Source organism: Scyliorhinus torazame, chromosome 24 (assembly GCF_047496885.1).
Source record: "Scyliorhinus torazame isolate Kashiwa2021f chromosome 24, sScyTor2.1, whole genome shotgun sequence".
In the NCBI taxonomy this organism is placed as follows: domain Eukaryota; kingdom Metazoa; phylum Chordata; class Chondrichthyes; order Carcharhiniformes; family Scyliorhinidae; genus Scyliorhinus; species Scyliorhinus torazame.
In genome coordinates, this window is record NC_092730.1 from 14,515,391 (window position 1) to 14,533,561 (window position 18,171).

Consider the following 18,171-nt stretch of genomic DNA (forward strand, 5'->3'; position numbering starts at 1 on the left):
GGCGAGGCCTGATTGTGAGGCCTCCCGAGTTAACTGGCTGAGGATTGGAACACATTTCCCGTTCACTCCAGCCAACATCAGCACAGAACACAGTCAGTACGGGGACCGCCCCGGGTTAGATACAGAGTGAAGCTCCCTCTACACTGTCCCCATCAAACACTCCCAGGACAGGGACAGCACGGGGTTAGATACAGAGTAAAGCTCCCTCTACACTGTCCCCATCAAACACTCCCAGGACAGGTACAGCACGGGGTTAGATACAGAGTAAAGCTCCCTCTACACTGTCCCCACCAAACACTCCCAGGACAGGTACAGCACGGGGTTAGATACAGAGTGAAGCTCCCTCTACACTGTCCCCATCAAACACTCCCAGGACAGGTACAGCACGGGGTTAGATACAGAGTAAAGCTCCCTCTACACTGTCCTCATCAAACACTCCCAGGACAGGTACAGCACTGGGTTAGATACAGAGTAAAGCTCCCTCTACACTGTCCCCACCAAACACTCCCAGGACAGGTACAGCACGGAGTTAGATACAGAGTAAAGCTCCCTCTACACTGTCCCCATCAAACACTCCCAGGACAGGAACAGCACGGGGTTAGATACAGACTAAAGCTCCCTCTACACTGTCCCCATCAAACACTCCCAGGACAGGTACAGCACAGGGTTAGATACAGAGTAAAGCTCCCTCTACACTGTCCCCATCAAACACTCCCAGGACAGGTACAGCACGGGGTTAGATACAGAGTAAAGCTCCCTCTACACTGTCCCCCATCAAACACTCCCAGGACAGGTACAGCACGGGGTTAGATACAGAGTAAAGCTCCCTCTACACTGTCCCCCATCAAACACTCCCAGGACAGGAACAGCACGGGGTTAGATACAGAGTAAAGCTCCCTCTACACTGTCCCCATCAAACACTCCCAGGACAGGTACAGCACAGGGTTAGATACAGAGTAAAGCTCCCTCTACACTGTCCCCATCAAACACTCCCAGGACAGGTACAGCACGGGGTTAGATACAGAGTAAAGCTCCCTCTACACAGTCCCCATCAAACACTCCCAGGACAGGTACAGCACGGGGTTAGATACAGAGTAAAGCTCCCTCTACACTGTCCCCATCAAACACTCCCAGGACAGGAACAGCACGGGGTTAGATACAGAGTAAAGCTCCCTCTACACAGTCCCCATCAAACACTCCCAGGACAGGTACAGCACGGGGTTAGATACAGAGTAATGCTCCCTCTACACAGTCCCCATCAAACACTCCCAGGACAGGTACAGCACGGGGTTAGATACAGAGTAAAGCTCCCTCTACACTGTCCCCGTCAAACACTCCCATGACAGGTACAGCACGGGGTTAGATACAGAGTAAAGCTCCCTCTACACAGTCCCCATCAAACACTCCCAGGACAGGTACAGCACGGGGTTAGATACAGAGTCAAGCCCCCTCTACACTGTCCCCATCAAACACTCCCAGGACAGGTACAGCACGGGGTTAGATACAGAGTAAAGCTCCCTCTACACTGTCCCCATCAAACACTCCCAGGACAGGTACAGCACGGGGTTAGATACAGAGTAAAGCTCCCTCTACACCGTCCCCATCAAACACTCCCAGGACAGGTACAGCACGGGGATAGATACAGAGTAAAGCTCCCTCTACACTGTCCCCATCAAACACTCCCAGGACAGGTACAGCACGGGGTTAGATACAGAGTAAAGCTCCCTCTACACTGTCCCCATCAAACACTCCCAGGACAGGTACAGCACGGGGTTAGATACAGAGTAAAGCTCCCTCTACACTGTCCCCATCAAACACTCCCAGGACAGGTACAGCACGGGGTTAGATACAGACTAAAGCTCCCTCTACACTGTCCCCATCAAACACTCCCAGGACAGGTACAGCACGGGGTTAGATACAGAGTGAAGCTCCCTCTACACTGTCCCCATCAAACACTCGCAGGACAGGTACAGCACGGGGTTAGATACAGAGTAAAGCTCCCTCTACACTGTCCCCATCAAACACTCCCAGGACAGGTACAGCACGGGGTTAGATACAGAGTAAAGCTCCCTCTACACTGTCCCCATCAAACACTCCCAGGACAGGTACAGCACGGGGTTAGATACAGAGTAAAGCTCCCTCTACACTGTCCCCATCAAACTCTCCCAGGACAGGTACAGCACGGGGTTGATTACAGAGTAAAGCTCCCTCTACACTGTCCCCATCAAACACTCCCAGGACAGGTACAGCACGGGGTTAGATACAGAGTAAAGCTCCCTCTACACTGTCCCCATCAAACACGCCCAGGACAGGTACAGCGTGAGGTTAGATACAGAGTAAAGCTCCCTCTACACTGTCCCCATCAAACACTCCCAGGACAGGTACAGCACGGGGTTAGATACAGAGTAAAGCTCTCTCGACACTGTCCCCATCAAACACTCCCTGGACAGGTACAGCACGGAGTTAGCTCCAGAGTAAAGCTTCCTCTACACTGTCCCCATCAAACACTCCCAGGACAGGTACAGCACGGAGTTAGCTCCAGAGTAAAGCTTCCTCTACACTGTCCCCATCAAACACTCCCAGGACAGGTACAACACGGGGTTAGATACAGAGTAAAGCTCCCTCGACACTGTCCTCATCAAACACTCCCAGTACAGGTACAGCACAGGGTTCAATACAGAGTAAAGCTCCCTCTACACTGTCCCCATCAAACACTCCCAGGACAGGAATAGCACAGGGTTAGATACAGAGTAAAGATCCCTCTACACTGTCCCCATCAAACACTCCCAGTTCAGGTACAGCACGGGGTTAGATACAGAGTAAAGCTCCCTCAACACTGTCCCCCTTCAAACACTCCCAGGACAGATAAATCACGGGGTTAGATACAGAGTAAAGCTCCCTCGACACTGTCCCCATCAAACACTCCCTGGACAGGTACAGCACGGGGTTAGATACAGAGTAAAGCTCCTTCTACACTGTCCCCATCAAACACTCCCAGGACAGGTACAGCACGGGCTTAGATACAGAGTAAAGCTCCCTCTACACTGTCCCCATCAAACACTCCCAGCACAGGTCCACCACGGGGTTAGATATAGTGTAAAGCTTCCTCTACACTGTCCCCATCAAACACTCCCAGGACAGGTACAGCTCGGGGTTAGATACAGAGTAAAGCTCCCTCTACACTGTCCCCCATCAAACACTCCCAGGACAGGTTCAGCACGGGGTTGGATATAGAGTAAAGCTCCCTCTATACTGTCCCCATCAAACACTCCCAGGACAGGTACAGCACGGGGTTAGATACAGAGTAAATCTCCCTCTACACAGTCCCCATCAAACACTCCCAGGACAGGTACAGCACGGGGTTAGATACAGAGTAAAGCTCCCTCTACACTGTCCCCATCAAACACTCCCAGGACAGATACAGCACGGGGTTAGATACAGAGTAAAGCTCCCTCTACACTGTCCCCATCAAACACTCCCAGGACAGATACAGCACGGGGTTAGATACAGAGTAAAGCTCCCTTGACACTGTCCCCATCAAACACCCCCTGGACAGGTACAGCTCGGGGTTAGATACAGAGTAAAGCTCCCTCTACACTGTCCCCCATCAAACACTCCCAGGACAGGTTCAGCACGGGGTTGGATACAGAGTAAAGCTCCCTCTACACTGTCCCCATCAAACACTCCCAGGACAGGTACAGCACGGGGTTAGATACAGAGTAAATCTCCCTCTACACAGTCCGCATCAAACACTCCCAGGACAGGTACAGCACGGGGTTAGATACAGAGTAAAGCTCCCTCTACACTGTCCCCATCAAACACTCCCAGGACAGATACAGCACGGGGTTAGATACAGAGTAAAGCTCCCTCTACACTGTCCCCATCAAACACTCCCAGGACAGGTACAGCACGGGGTTAGATACAGAGTAAAGCTTCCTCTATACTGTCCCCATCAAACACTCCCAGGACAGGTACAGCACGGGGTTAGATACAGTGTAAAGCTCCCTCTACACTGTCCGCATCAAACACTCCCAGGACAGGTACAGCACGGGGTTAGATACAGAGTAAAGCTCGCTCTACACTGTCCCCATCAAACACTCCCAGGACAGGTACAGCACGGGGTTAGATACAGAGTAAAGCTCCCTCTACACTGTCCCCATCAAACACTCCCAGGACAGGTACAGCACGGGGTTAAATACAGAGTAAAGCTCCCTCTACACTGTCCCCATCAAACACTCCCAGGACAGGTACAGCACGGGGTTAGATACAGAGTAAAGCTCCCTCTACACTGTCCCCATCAAACACTCCCAGGGCAGGTACAGCACGGGGTTAGATACAGAGTGAAGCTCCCTCTACACTGTCCCCATCAAACATTCCCAGGACAGGTACAGCACGGGGTTAGATACAGAGTAAAGCTCCCTCTACACTGTCCCCATCAAACACTCCCAGGGCAGGTACAGCACGGGGTTAGATACAGAGTAAAGCTCCCTCTACACTGTCCCCATCAAACACTCCCAGGGCAGGTACAGTACGGGGTTAGATACAGAGTAAAGCTCCCTCTACACTGTCCCCATCAAACACTCCCAGGACAGGAACAGCACGGGGTTAGATACAGAGTAAAGCTCCCTCTACACTGTCCGCATCAAACACTCCCAGGACAGGTACAGCGCGGGGTTAGATACAGAGTAAAGCTCCCTCTACACCGTCCCTATCAAACACTCCCAGGACAGGTACAGCACGGGGTTAGATACAGAGTAAAGCTTCCTCTACACGGTCCCCATCAAACACTCCCAGGACAGGTACAGCACGGGGTTAGATACAGAGTAAAGCTCCCTCTACACTGTCCCCATCAAACACTCCCAGGGCAGGTACAGCACGGGGTTAGATACAGAGTAAAGCTTCCTCTACACTGTCCCCGCAAACTCTCCCAGGACAGGTACAGCACGGGGTTAGATATAGAGTAAAGCTCCCTCTACACTGTCCCCATCAAACACTCCCAGGACACGTACAGCTCGGGGTTAGATACAGAGTAAAGCTCCCTCTACACTGTCCCCATCAAACACTCCCAGTACAGGTACAGCACGGGGTTAGATACAGAGTAAAGCTCCCTCTACACTGTCCCCATCAAACACTCCCAGGACAGGTACAGCACGGGGTTAGATACAGAGTAAAGCTCCCTCTACACTGTCCCCCATCAAACACTCCCAGGACAGGTACAGCACGGGGTTAGATACAGAGTAAAACTCCCTCTACACTGTCCCCATCCAACACTCCCAGGACAGGTGCAGCACGGGGTTAGATACAGAGTAAAGCTCCCTCTACACTGTCCCCATCAAACACTCCCAGGACAGGTACAGCACGCGGTTAGATACAGAGTAAAGCTCCCTCTACACTGTCCCCATCAAACACTCCCAGGGTAGGTACAGCACGGGGTTAGATACAGAGTAAAGCTCCCTCTACACTGTCCCCATCAAACACTCCCAGGACAGGTACAGCACGGGGTTAGATATCGAGTAAAGGTCCCTCTACACTGTCCCCATCAAACACTCCCAGGACAGTTACAGCACGGGGTTAGATACAGAGTAAAGCTCCCTCTACACTGTGCCCATCAAACAGTCCCAGGACAGGTACAGCACGGGCTTAGATACAGAGTAAAGCTCCCTCTACACTGTCCCCAGACTTGATGGGCTGAATGGCCCAATTCGGATCTGAGGTGTTATGGGATCCACACACACTGACTCTCACTGGGGTACGGGTCCCACACACACTGACTCTCACTGGGGTACGGGTCCCAAACACACTTACTCTCACTGGGGTACTGGTCCCACACACACTGACTCTCACTGGGGTACGGGTCCCACACACACTGACTCTCACTGGGGTACGGTTCCCACACACACTGACTCTCACTGGGGTACGGGTCCCTCACACACTGACTCTCACTGGGGTACAGGTCCCACACACAGTGACTCTCACTGGGATATGGGTCCCACACACAGTGACTCTCACTGGGGTACGGGTCCCACACACACTGACTCTCACTGGGGTACGGGTCCCACACACACTGACTCTCATTGGGGTACGGGTCCCACACACACTGACTCTCACTGGGGTACGGGTCCCACACACACTGACTCTCGCTGGGGTACGGGTCCCACACACACTGACTCTCACTGGGGTACGGGTCCCACACACACTGACTCTCACTGGCGTACGGGTCCCACACACACTGACTCTCACTGGGGTACGGGTCCCACACACACTGACTCTCACTGGGGTACGGGTCCCACACACACTGACTCTCACTGGCGTACGGGTCCCACACACAGTGACTCTCACTGGGGTACGGGTGCCACACACACTGACTCTCACTGGGGTACGGGTGCCACACACACTGACTCTCACTGGGGTACGGGTCCCACACACACTGACTCTCACTGGGGTATGGGTCCCACATACACTGACTCTCACTGGGGTACGGGACCCAGACACACTGACTCTCACTGGGGTACTGGTCCCAGACACACTGACTCTCACTGGGGTACTGGTCCCACACACACTGACTCTCACTGGGGTACGGGTCCCAGACACACTGACTCTCACTGGGGTACTGGTCCCACACACTGACTCTCACTGGGGTACTGGTCCCACACACTGACTCCCACTGGGGTACGGGTCCCACACACACTGACTCTGACTGGGGTACGGGTCCCACACACACTGACTCTCACTGGGGAACGGGTCCCACACACACTGACTCTCACTGGGGTACGGGTCCCACACACACTGACTCTCACTGGGGTACGGGTTTCACACACACTGACTCTCACTGGGGTACTGGTCCCACACACACTGACTCTCACTGGGGTACGGGTCCCAGACACACTGACTCTCACTGGGGTACTGGTCCCACACACTGACTCTCACTGGGATACTGGTCCCACACACTGACTCCCACTGGGGTACGGGTCCCACACACACTGACTCTCACTGGGGTACGGGTCCCACACACACTGACTCTCACTGGGGTACGGGTCCCACACACACTGACTCTCACTGGGGAACGGGTCCCACACACACTGACTCTCACTGGGGTACGGGTCCCACACACACTGACTCTCACTGGGGTACGGGTTTCACACACACTGACTCTCACTGGGGTACAGGTTCTACACACACTGATTCTCACTGGGGTACGGGTGCCACACACACTGACTCTCACTGGGGTACGGGTCCCACACACACTGACTCTCACTGGGGTACGGGTCCCACACACACTGACTCTCACTGGGGTACGGGTCCCACATACACTGACTCTCACTAGGGTACGGGTCCCAGACACACTGACTCTCACTGGGATACGGGTTCCACACACACTGACTCTCACTGGGGTACGGGTCCCACACACACTGACTCTCACTGGGGTACTGGTCCCACACACTGACTCTCACTGGGGTACTGGTCCCACACACTGACTCTCACTGGGGTACTGGTCCCACACACACTGACTCTCACTGGGGTACGGGTCCCACACACACTGACTCTCACTGGGGCACGGGTCCCACACACACTGACTCTCACTGGGGTACCGGTCCCACACACACTGACTCTCACTGGGGTATGGGTCCCAAACACACTGACTCTCACTGGGGTACGGTACGGGTCCCACACACACTGACTCTCACTGGGGTACGGGTCCCACACACACTGACTCTCACTGGGGTACGGGTCCCACACACACTGACTCTCACTGGGGTACGGGTCCGACACACACTGACTCTCACTGGGGTATGGGTTTCACACACACTGACTCTCACTGGGGTACGGGTCCCACACACACTGACTCTCACTGGGGTACGGGTCCCACACACACTTACTCTCACTGGGGTACGGGTCCCACACACACTGACTCTCACTGGGGTACGGGTCCCACACACACTGACTCTCACTGGGGTACGGGTCCCACACACACTGACTCTCACTGCGGTACGGGTCCCACACACACTGACTCTCACTGGGGTACGGGTCCCAGACACACTGACTCTCACTGGGGTACTGGTCCCAGACACACTGACTCTCACTGGGGTACTGGTCCCACACACACTGACTCTCACTTGGGTACGGGTCCCAGACACACTGACTCTCACTGGGGTACGGGTCCCACACACTGACTCTCACTGGGGTACGGGTTTCACACACACTGACTCTCACTGGGGTACAGGTTCTACACACACTGACTCTCACTGGGGTACGGGTCCCACACACACTGACTCTCACTGGGGTACGGGTGCCACACACACTGACTCTCTCTGGGGTACGGGTCCCACACACACTGACTCTCACTGGGGTACGGGTCCCAGACACACTGACTCTCACTGGGGTACTGGTCCCACACAGACTCTCCCTGGGGTACTGGTCCCACACACTGACTCTCACTGGGGTACTGGTCCCACACACACTGACTCTCACTGGGGTACGTGTCCCAGACACACTGACTCTCACTGAGATACGGGTCCCACACACACTGACTCTCTCTGGGGTACGGGTCCCACACACACTGACTCTCACTGGGGTACGGGTCCCATACACGCTGACTCTCACTGGGGTACCGGTCCCACACACACTGACTCTCACTGGGGTACGTGTCCCACACACACTGACTCTCACTGGGGTACCGGTCCCACACACACTGACTCTCACTGGGGTACGGTCGCACACACACTGACTCTCACTGGGGTACGGGTCCCACACACACTGACTCTCACTGGGGTACGGGTCCCACACACACTGACTCTCACTGGGGTACGGGTCCCACACACTGACTCTCACCGGGGTACGGGTTCCACACACACTGACTCTCACTGGGGTACGGGTCCCACACACACTGACTCTCACTGGGGTACGGGTCCCACACACACTGACTCTCACTGGGGTACGGGTCCCACACTCACTGACTCTCACTGGGGTACGGGTCGCACACACACTGACTCTCACTGGGGTACGGGTCCCACACACACTGACTCTCACTGGGGTACGGGTCCCACACACACTGACTCTCACTGGGGTACGGGTCCCACACACACTGACTCTCACTGGGGTACGGGTCCCACACACACTGACTCTCACTGGGGTATGGGTCCCACACACACTGACTCTCACTGGGGTACGGGTCCCACACACACTGACTCTCACTGGGGTACGGGTCCCACACACACTGACTCTCACTGGGGTACGGGTCCCACACACACTGACTCTCACTGGGGTACGGGTCCCACACACACTGACTCTCACTGGGTTACGGGTCCCACACACACTGACTCTCACTGGGGTACGGGTCCCACACACACTGACTCTCACTGGGGTACGGGTCCCACACACACTGACTCTCACTGGGGTACGGGTGCCACACACACTGACTCTCACTGGGGTGCGGGTCCCACACACACTGACTCTCACTGGGGTACGGGTCCCACACACCCTGACTCTCACTGGGGTACGGGTTCCACACACACTGACTCTCACTGGGGTGCGGGTCCCACACACACTGACTCTCACTGGGGTACGGGTCCCACACACACTGACTCTCACTGGGGTACGGGTCCCACACACACTGACTCTCACTGGGGTACGGGTCCCACACACACTGACTCTCACTGGGGTACGGGTCCCACACACACTGACTCTCACTGGGGTACGGGTCCCACACACACTGACTCTCACTGGGGTACGGGTCGCACACACACTGACTCTCACTGGGGTACGGGTCCCACACACACTGACAATATAGAACAGAACGCAGGGAAATAGTCTAGTCAGCCGGTCGTTCTTTTACTGGGTTTGCTGATGCTGCAATCGGGGATGTGGTTACGGCACTGAATAAGGATTGGAGTGACCAGGAAGTGTTGTATATTTATTGCAGCCTCTCCGGGAAGGGTTGCTAATTTTGGCGGCGAGGCCTGATTGTGAGGCCTCCCGAGTTAACTGGCTGAGGATTGGAACACATTTCCCGTTCACTCCAGCCAACATCAGCACAGAACACAGTCAGTACGGGGACCGCACCGGGTTAGATACAGAGTGAAGCTCCCTCTACACTGTCCCCATCAAACACTCCCAGGACAGGTACAGCACGGGGTTAGATACAGAGTAAAGCTCCCTCTACACTGTCCCCATCAAACACTCCCAGGACAGGTACAGCACGGGGTTAGATACAGAGTAAAGCTCCCACTACACTGTCCCCCATCAAACATTCCCAGGACAGGTACAGCACGGGGTTAGATACAGAGTAAAGCTCCCTCTACACTGTCCCCATCAAACACTCCCAGGACAGGTACAGCACGGGGTTAGATACAGAGTAAAGCTCCCTCTACACTGTCCCCATCAAACACTCCCAGGACAGGTACAGCACGGGGTTAGATACAGAGTAAAGCTCCCTCTACACTGTCCCCATCAAACACTCCCAGGACAGGTACAGCACGGGGTTAGATACAGAGTAAAGCTCCCTCTACACTGTCCCCATCAAACACTCCCAGGACAGGTACAGCACGGGGTTAGATACAGAGTAAAGCTCCCGCTACACTGTCCCCCATCAAACACTCCCAGGACAGGAACAGCACGGGGTTAGATACAGAGTAAAGCTCCCTCTACACTGTCCCCATCAAACACTCCCAGGACAGGTACAGCACAGGGTTAGATACAGAGTAAAGCTCCCTCTACACTGTCCCCATCAAACACTCCCAGGACAGGTACAGCACGGGGTTAGATACAGAGTAAAGCTCCCTTTACACAGTCCCCATCAAACACTCCCAGGACAGGTACAGCACGGGGTTAGATACAGAGTAAAGCTCCCTCTACACTGTCCCCATCAAACACTCCCAGGACAGGAACAGCACGGGGTTAGATACAGAGTAAAGCTCCCTCTACACAGTCCCCATCAAACACTCCCAGGACAGGTACAGCACGGGGTTAGATACAGAGTAAAGCTCCCTCTACACAGTCCCCATCAAACACTCCCAGGACAGGTACAGCACGGGGTTAGATACAGAGTAAAGCTCCCTCTACACTGTCCCCGTCAAACACTCCCATGACAGGTACAGCACGGGGTTAGATACAGAGTAAAGCTCCCTCTACACAGTCCCCATCAAACACTCCCAGGACAGCTACAGCACGGGGTTAGATACAGAGTAAAGCTCCCTCTACACTGTCCCCATCAAACACTCCCAGGACAGGTACAGCACGGGGTTAGATACAGAGTAAAGCTCCCTCTACACTGTCCCCATCAAACACTCCCAGGACAGGTACAGCACGGGGTTAGATACAGAGTAAAGCTCCCTCTACACTGTCCCCATCAAACACTCCCAGGACAGGTACAGCACGGGGTTAGATACAGAGTCAAGCCCCCTCTACACTGTCCCCATCAAACACTCCCAGGACAGGTACAGCACGGGGTTAGATACAGAGTAAAGCTCCCTCTACACTGTCCCCATCAAACACTCCCAGGACAGGTACAGCACGGGGTTAGATACAGAGTAAAGCTCCCTCTACACCGTCCCCATCAAACACTCCCAGGACAGGTACAGCACGGGGATAGATACAGAGTAAAGCTCCCTCTACACCGTCCCCATCAAACACTCCCAGGACAGGTACAGCACGGGGTTAGATACAGAGTAAAGCTCCCTCTACACTGTCCCCATCAAACACTCCCAGGACAGGTACAGCACGGGGTTAGATACAGAGTAAAGCTCCCTCTACACTGTCCCCATCAAACACTCCCAGGACAGGTACAGCACGGGGTTAGATACAGACTAAAGCTCCCTCTACACTGTCCCCATCAAACACTCCAAGGACAGGTACAGCACGGGGTTAGATACAGAGTGAAGCTCCCTCTACACTGTCCTCATCAAACACTCCCAGTACAGGTACAGCACAGGGTTCGATACAGAGTAAAGCTCCCTCTACACTGTCCCCATCAAACACTCCCAGGACAGGAATAGCACAGGGTTAGATACAGAGTAAAGATCCCTCTACACTGTCCCCATCAAACACTCCCAGTTCAGGTACAGCACGGGGTTAGATACAGAGTAAAGCTCCCTCAACACTGTCCCCCATCAAACACTCCCAGGACAGATACAGCACGGGGTTAGATACAGAGTAAAGCTCCCTCGACACTGTCCCCATCAAACACTCCCTGGACAGGTACAGCACGGGGTTAGATACAGAGTAAAGCTCCCTCTACACTGTCCCCATCAAACACTCCCAGGACAGGTACAGCACGGGCTTAGATACAGAGTAAAGCTCCCTCTACACTGTCCCCATCAAACACTCCCAGCACAGGTCCACCACGGGGTTAGATATAGTGTAAAGCTTCCTCTACACTGTCCCCATCAAACACTCCCGGGACAGGTACAGCTCGGGGTTAGATACAGAGTAAAGCTCCCTCTACACTGTCCCCCATCAAACACTCCCAGGACAGGTTCAGCACGGGGTTGGATATAGAGTAAAGCTCCCTCTACACTGTCCCCATCAAACACTCCCAGGACAGGTACAGCACGGGGTTAGATACAGAGTAAATCTCCCTCTACACAGTCCCCATCAAACACTCCCAGGACAGGTACAGCACGGGGTTAGATACAGAGTAAAGCTCCCTCTACACTGTCCCCATCAAACACTCCCAGGACAGATACAGCACGGGGTTAGATACAGAGCAAAGCTCCCTCTACACTGTCCCCATCAAACACTCCCAGGACAGATACAGCACGGGGTTAGATACAGAGAAAAGCTCCCTTGACACTGTCCCCATCAAACACTCCCTGGACAGGTACAGCTCGGGGTTAGATACAGAGTAAAGCTCCCTCTACACTGTCCCCCATCAAACACTCCCAGGACAGGTTCAGCACGGGGTTGGATACAGAGTAAAGCTCCCTCTACACTGTCCCCATCAAACACTCCCAGGACAGGTACAGCACGGGGTTAGATACAGAGTAAATCTCCCTCTACACAGTCCCCATCAAACACTCCCAGTACAGGTACAGCACGGGGTTAGATACAGAGTAAAGCTCCCTCTACACTGTCCCCATCAAACACTCCCAGGACAGGTACAGCACGGGGTTAGATACTGAGTAAAGCTCCCTCTACACTGTCCCCATCAAACACTCCCAGGACAGGTACAGCACGGGGTTAGATACAGAGTAAAGCTTCCTCTATACTGTCCCCATCAAACACTCCCAGGACAGGTACAGCACGGGGTTAGATACAGTGTAAAGCTCCCTCTACACTGTCCGCATCAAACACTCCCAGGACAGGTACAGCACGGGGTTAGATACAGAGTAAAGCTCGCTCTACACTGTCCCCATCAAACACTCCCAGGACAGGTACAGCACGGGGTTAGATACAGAGTAAAGCTCCCTCTACACTGTCCCCCATCAAACACTCCCAGGACAGGTTCAGCACGGGGTTAGATACAGAGTAAAGCTCCCTCTACACTGTCCCCATCAAACACTCCCAGGACAGGTACAGCACGGGGTTAGATACAGAGTAAAGCTCCCTCTACACAGTCCCCATCAAACACTCCCAGGACAGATACAGCACGGGGTTAGATACAGAGTAAAGCTCCCTCTATACTGTCCCCATCAAACACTCCCAGGACAGGTACAGTACGGGGTTAGATACAGAGTAAAGCTCCCTCTACACTGTCCCCATCAAACACTCCCAGGACAGGTACAGCACGGGGTTAGATACAGAGTAAAGCTCCCTCTACGCCGTCCCCATCAAACACTCCCAGGACAGGTACAGCACGGGGTTAGATACAGAGTAAAGCTCCCTCTACACTGTCCCCATCAAACACTCCCAGGACAGGAACAGCACGGGGTTAGATACAGAGTGAAGCTCCCACTACACTGTCCCCATCCAACACTCCCAGGACAGGTACAGCACGGGGTTAGATACAGAGTAAAGCTCCCTCTACACTGTCCCCATCAAACACTCCCAGGACAGGTACAGCACGGGGTTAGATACAGAGTAAAGCTCCCTCTACACTGTCCCCATCAAACACTCCCAGGACAGGTACAGCACGGGGTTAGATACAGAGTAAAGCTCCCTCTACACTGTCCCCATCAAACACTCCCAGGACAGGTACAGCACGGGGTTAGATACTGAGTAAAGCTCCCACTACACTGTCCCCATCAAACACTCCCAGGACAGGTACAGCACGGGGTTAGATACAGAGTAAAGCTCCCTCTACACTGTCCCCGTCAAACACTCCCAGGACAGGTACAGCACGGGGTTAGATACAGAGTAAAGCTCCCTCTACACTGTCCCCATCAAACACTCCCAGGACAGGTACAGCACGGGGTTAGATACAGAGTAAAGCTCCCTCTACACTGTCCCCATCAAACACTCCCAGGGCAGGTACAGCACGGGGTTAGATACAGAGTGAAGCTCCCTCTACACTGTCCCCATCAAACATTCCCAGGACAGGTACAGCACGGGGTTAGATACAGAGTAAAGCTCCCTCTACACTGTCCCCATCAAACACTCCCAGGGCAGGTACAGCACGGGGTTAGATACAGAGTAAAGCTCCCTCTACACTGTCCCCATCAAACACTCCCAGGGCAGGTACAGTACGGGGTTAGATACAGAGTAAAGCTCCCTCTACACTGTCCCCATCAAACACTCCCAGGACAGGAACAGCACGGGGTTAGATACAGAGTAAAGCTCCCTCTACACTGTCCGCATCAAACACTCCCAGGACAGGTACAGCGCGGGGTTAGATACAGAGTAAAGCTCCCTCTACACCGTCCCCATCAAACACTCCCAGGACAGGTACAGCACGGGGTTAGATACAGAGTAAAGCTTCCTCTACACGGTCCCCATCAAACACTCCCAGGACAGGTACAGCAAGGGGTTAGATACAGAGTAAAGCTCCCTCTACACTGTCCCCATCAAACACTCCCAGGGCAGGTACAGCACGGGGTTAGATACAGAGTAAAGCTTCCTCTACACTGTCCCCGTCAAACTCTCCCAGGACAGGTACCGCACGGGGTTAGATATAGAGTAAAGCTCCCTCTACACTGTCCCCATCAAACACTCCCAGGACACGTACAGCTCGGGGTTAGATACAGAGTAAAGCTCCCTCTACACTGTCCCCATCAAACACTCCCAGGACAGGAACAGCACGGGGTTAGATACAGAGTAAAGCTCCCTCTACACTGTCCCCATCAAACACTCCCAGGACAGGTACAGCACGCGGTTAGATACAGAGTAAAGCTCCCTCTACACTGTCCCCATCAAACACTCCCAGGACAGGAACAGCACGGGGTTAGATACAGAGTAAAGCTCCCTCTACACTGTCCCCATCAAACACTCCCAGGACAGGTACAGCACGCGGTTAGATACAGAGTAAAGCTCCCTCTACACTGTCCCCATCAAACACTCCCAGGACAGGTACAGCACGGGATTAGATACAGAGTAAAGCTCCCTCTACACTATCCCCATCAAACACTCCCAGGACAGGTACAGCACGGGGTTAGATACAGAGTAAAGCTCCCTCTACACTGTCCCCATCAAACACTCCCAGGGCAGGTACAGCACGGGGTTAGATACAGAATAAAGCTCCCTCTACACTGTCCCCATCAAACACTCCCAGGACAGGTACAGCATGGGGTTAGATACAGAGTAAAGCTCCCTCTACACTGTCCCCATCAAACACTCCCAGGACAGGTACAGCACGGGGTTAGATACAGAGTAAAGCTCCCTCTACACTGTCCCCATCAAACACTCCCAGGACAGGTACAGCACGGGGTTCGATACAGAGTAAAGCTCCCTCTACACTGTCCCCATCAAACACTCCCAGGACAGGTACAGCACAGGGTTAGATACAGATTAAAGCTCCCTCTACACTGTCCCCATCAAACACTCCCAGGACAGGTACAGCACAGGGTTAGATACAGATTAAAGCTCCCTCTACACTGTCCCCATCAAACACTCCCAGGACAGGTACAGCACGGGGTTCGATACAGAGTAAAGCTCCCTCTACACTGTCCCCATCAAACACTCCCAGGACAGGTACAGCACGGGGTTAGGTACAGAGTAAAGCTCCCTCTACACTGTCCCCATCAAACATCCCCGGGACAGGTACAGCACGGGGTTAGATACAGAGTAAAGCTCCCTCTACACTGTCCCCATCAAACACTCCCAGGACAGGTACAGCACGGGGTTAGATCCAGAGTAAAGCTCCCTCTACACTGTCCCCATCAAACACTCCCAGACAGATACAGCACGGGGTTAGATGGAGAATCTCGGGGGTACCTCTGTGTTGTGCAGTGACGCAGATTTGAATTGTGTGTAAAGATTTGCTCTGTAATCCGTGTTCCTCGTTCTGTGATTGCAGCTGCTCAGAAAGCGTCACATTGGCAATGACATCGTCACAATCGTCTTCCAGGAACCCAGAGCGGATCCATTCACTCCAAAAACCATCCGCTCCCACTTCCAGCACGTGTTTCTCGTCGTGCAAGCTCACGACCCCTGCACAGAGAATGTCTCCTACAGGTACGTCGCTACTGAGGGTCAGTACTGAGGGAGTGCCGCACTGTCAGAGGGTCAGTACTGAGGGAGCGCTGCACTGTCAGAGGGTCAGTACTGAGGGAGCGCTGCACTGTCAGAGGGTCAGTACTGAGGGAGTGCCGTACTGTCAGAGGGTCAGTACTGAAGGAGTGCCGCACTGTCAGAGGGTCAGTACTGAGGGAGTGTCGCAATGTCAGAGAGTCAGTACTGAGGGAGCGCCGCACTGTCAGAGGGTCAGTTCTGAGGGAGTGCCGCACTGTCAGAGGGTCAGTACTGAGGGAGTGCCGCACTGTCAGAGAGTCAGTACTGAGGGAGCGCCGCACTGTCAGAGGGTCAGTACTGAGGGAGAGCAGCACTGTCAGAGGGTCAGTACTGAGGGCGTGCCGCACTGTCAGAGGGTCAGTACTGAGGGAGTGCCGCACTGTCAGAGGGTCAGTACTGAGGGAGCGCCGCACTGTCAGAGGGTGAGTAGTGAGGGAGCGCCGCACTGTCAGAGGGTCAGTACTGAGGGAGTGCTGCACTGTCAGAGGGTCAGTACTGAGGGAGCGCAACACTGTCAGAGGGTCAGTACTGAGGGAGTGCTGCACTGTCAGAGGGTCAGTACAGAGGGAGTGCCGCACTGTCAGAGGGTCAGTACTGAGGGAGTGCCGCACTGTCAGAGGGTCAGTACTGAGGGAGTGCAGCACTGTCAGAGGATCAATACTGAGGGAGTGCTGCACTGTCAGAGGGTCAGTACTGAGGGAGTGCTGCACTGTCAGAGGGTCAGTACTGAGGGAGTGACGCACTGTCAGAGGGTCAGTACTGAGTGAGTGCCGGACTGTCAGAGGGTCAGTACTGAGGGAGTGCCGCACTGTCAGAGGGTCAGTACTGACGGAGTGCCGCACTGTCAGAGGGTCAGTACTGAGGGAGTGACGCACTGTCAGAGGGTCAGTACTGAGGGAGTGCCGCACTGTCAGAGGGTCAGTACTGAGGGAGTGCCGCACTGTCAGAGGATCAGTACTGAGGGAGTGCCGCACTGTCAGAGGGTCAGTACTGAGGGAGTGCTGCACTGTCAGAGGGTCAGTACTGAGGGAGTGCCGCACTGTCAGAGGATCAGTACTGAGGGAGTGCCGCACTGTCAGAGGGTCAGTACTGAGGGAGTGCCGCACTGTCAGTGGGTCAGTACTGAGGGAGTGCCGCACTGTCAGAGGGTCAGTACTGAGGGAGTGTCGCACTGTCAGAGGATCAGTACTGAGGGAGTGCCGCACTGTCAAAGGTCAGTACTGAGGGAGTGCCGCACTGTCAAAGGTCAGTACTGAGGGAGTGCCGCACTGTCAGAGGGTCAGTACTGAGGGAGTGCTGCACTGTCAGAGGGTCAGTACTGAGGGAGTGCTGCACTGTCAGTGTGTCAGTACTGAGGGAGCGCAGCACTGTCAGAGCGTCAGCACTGAGGGAGTGCAGCACTGTCAGAGGGTCAGTACTGAGGGAGTGCTGCACTGTCAGAGGGTCATTACTGAGGGAGTGCTGCACTGTCAGAGGGTCAGTGCTGAGGGAGCGCCGCACTGTCAGAGGGTCAGTGCTGAGGGAGCGCCGCAATGTCAGAGGATCAGTGCTGAGGGAGCGCCGCACTGTCAG

At 54.3% G+C, this 18,171-nt stretch overlaps 1 protein-coding gene across 1 annotated transcript in view; it reads left to right on the plus strand.

The window, feature by feature from the left end:
- Nucleotides 1–18,171, plus strand: part of LOC140399906 (signal-induced proliferation-associated 1-like protein 2) — a 61,309-nt gene that overhangs the window by 34,200 nt on the left and 8,938 nt on the right. Inside the window, exon 4 of the mRNA XM_072489386.1 lies at nucleotides 16,385–16,542. Coding sequence (XP_072345487.1) covers nucleotides 16,385–16,542 — 158 coding nt within the window. The remainder of the gene's footprint in view (nucleotides 1–16,384; nucleotides 16,543–18,171) is intronic.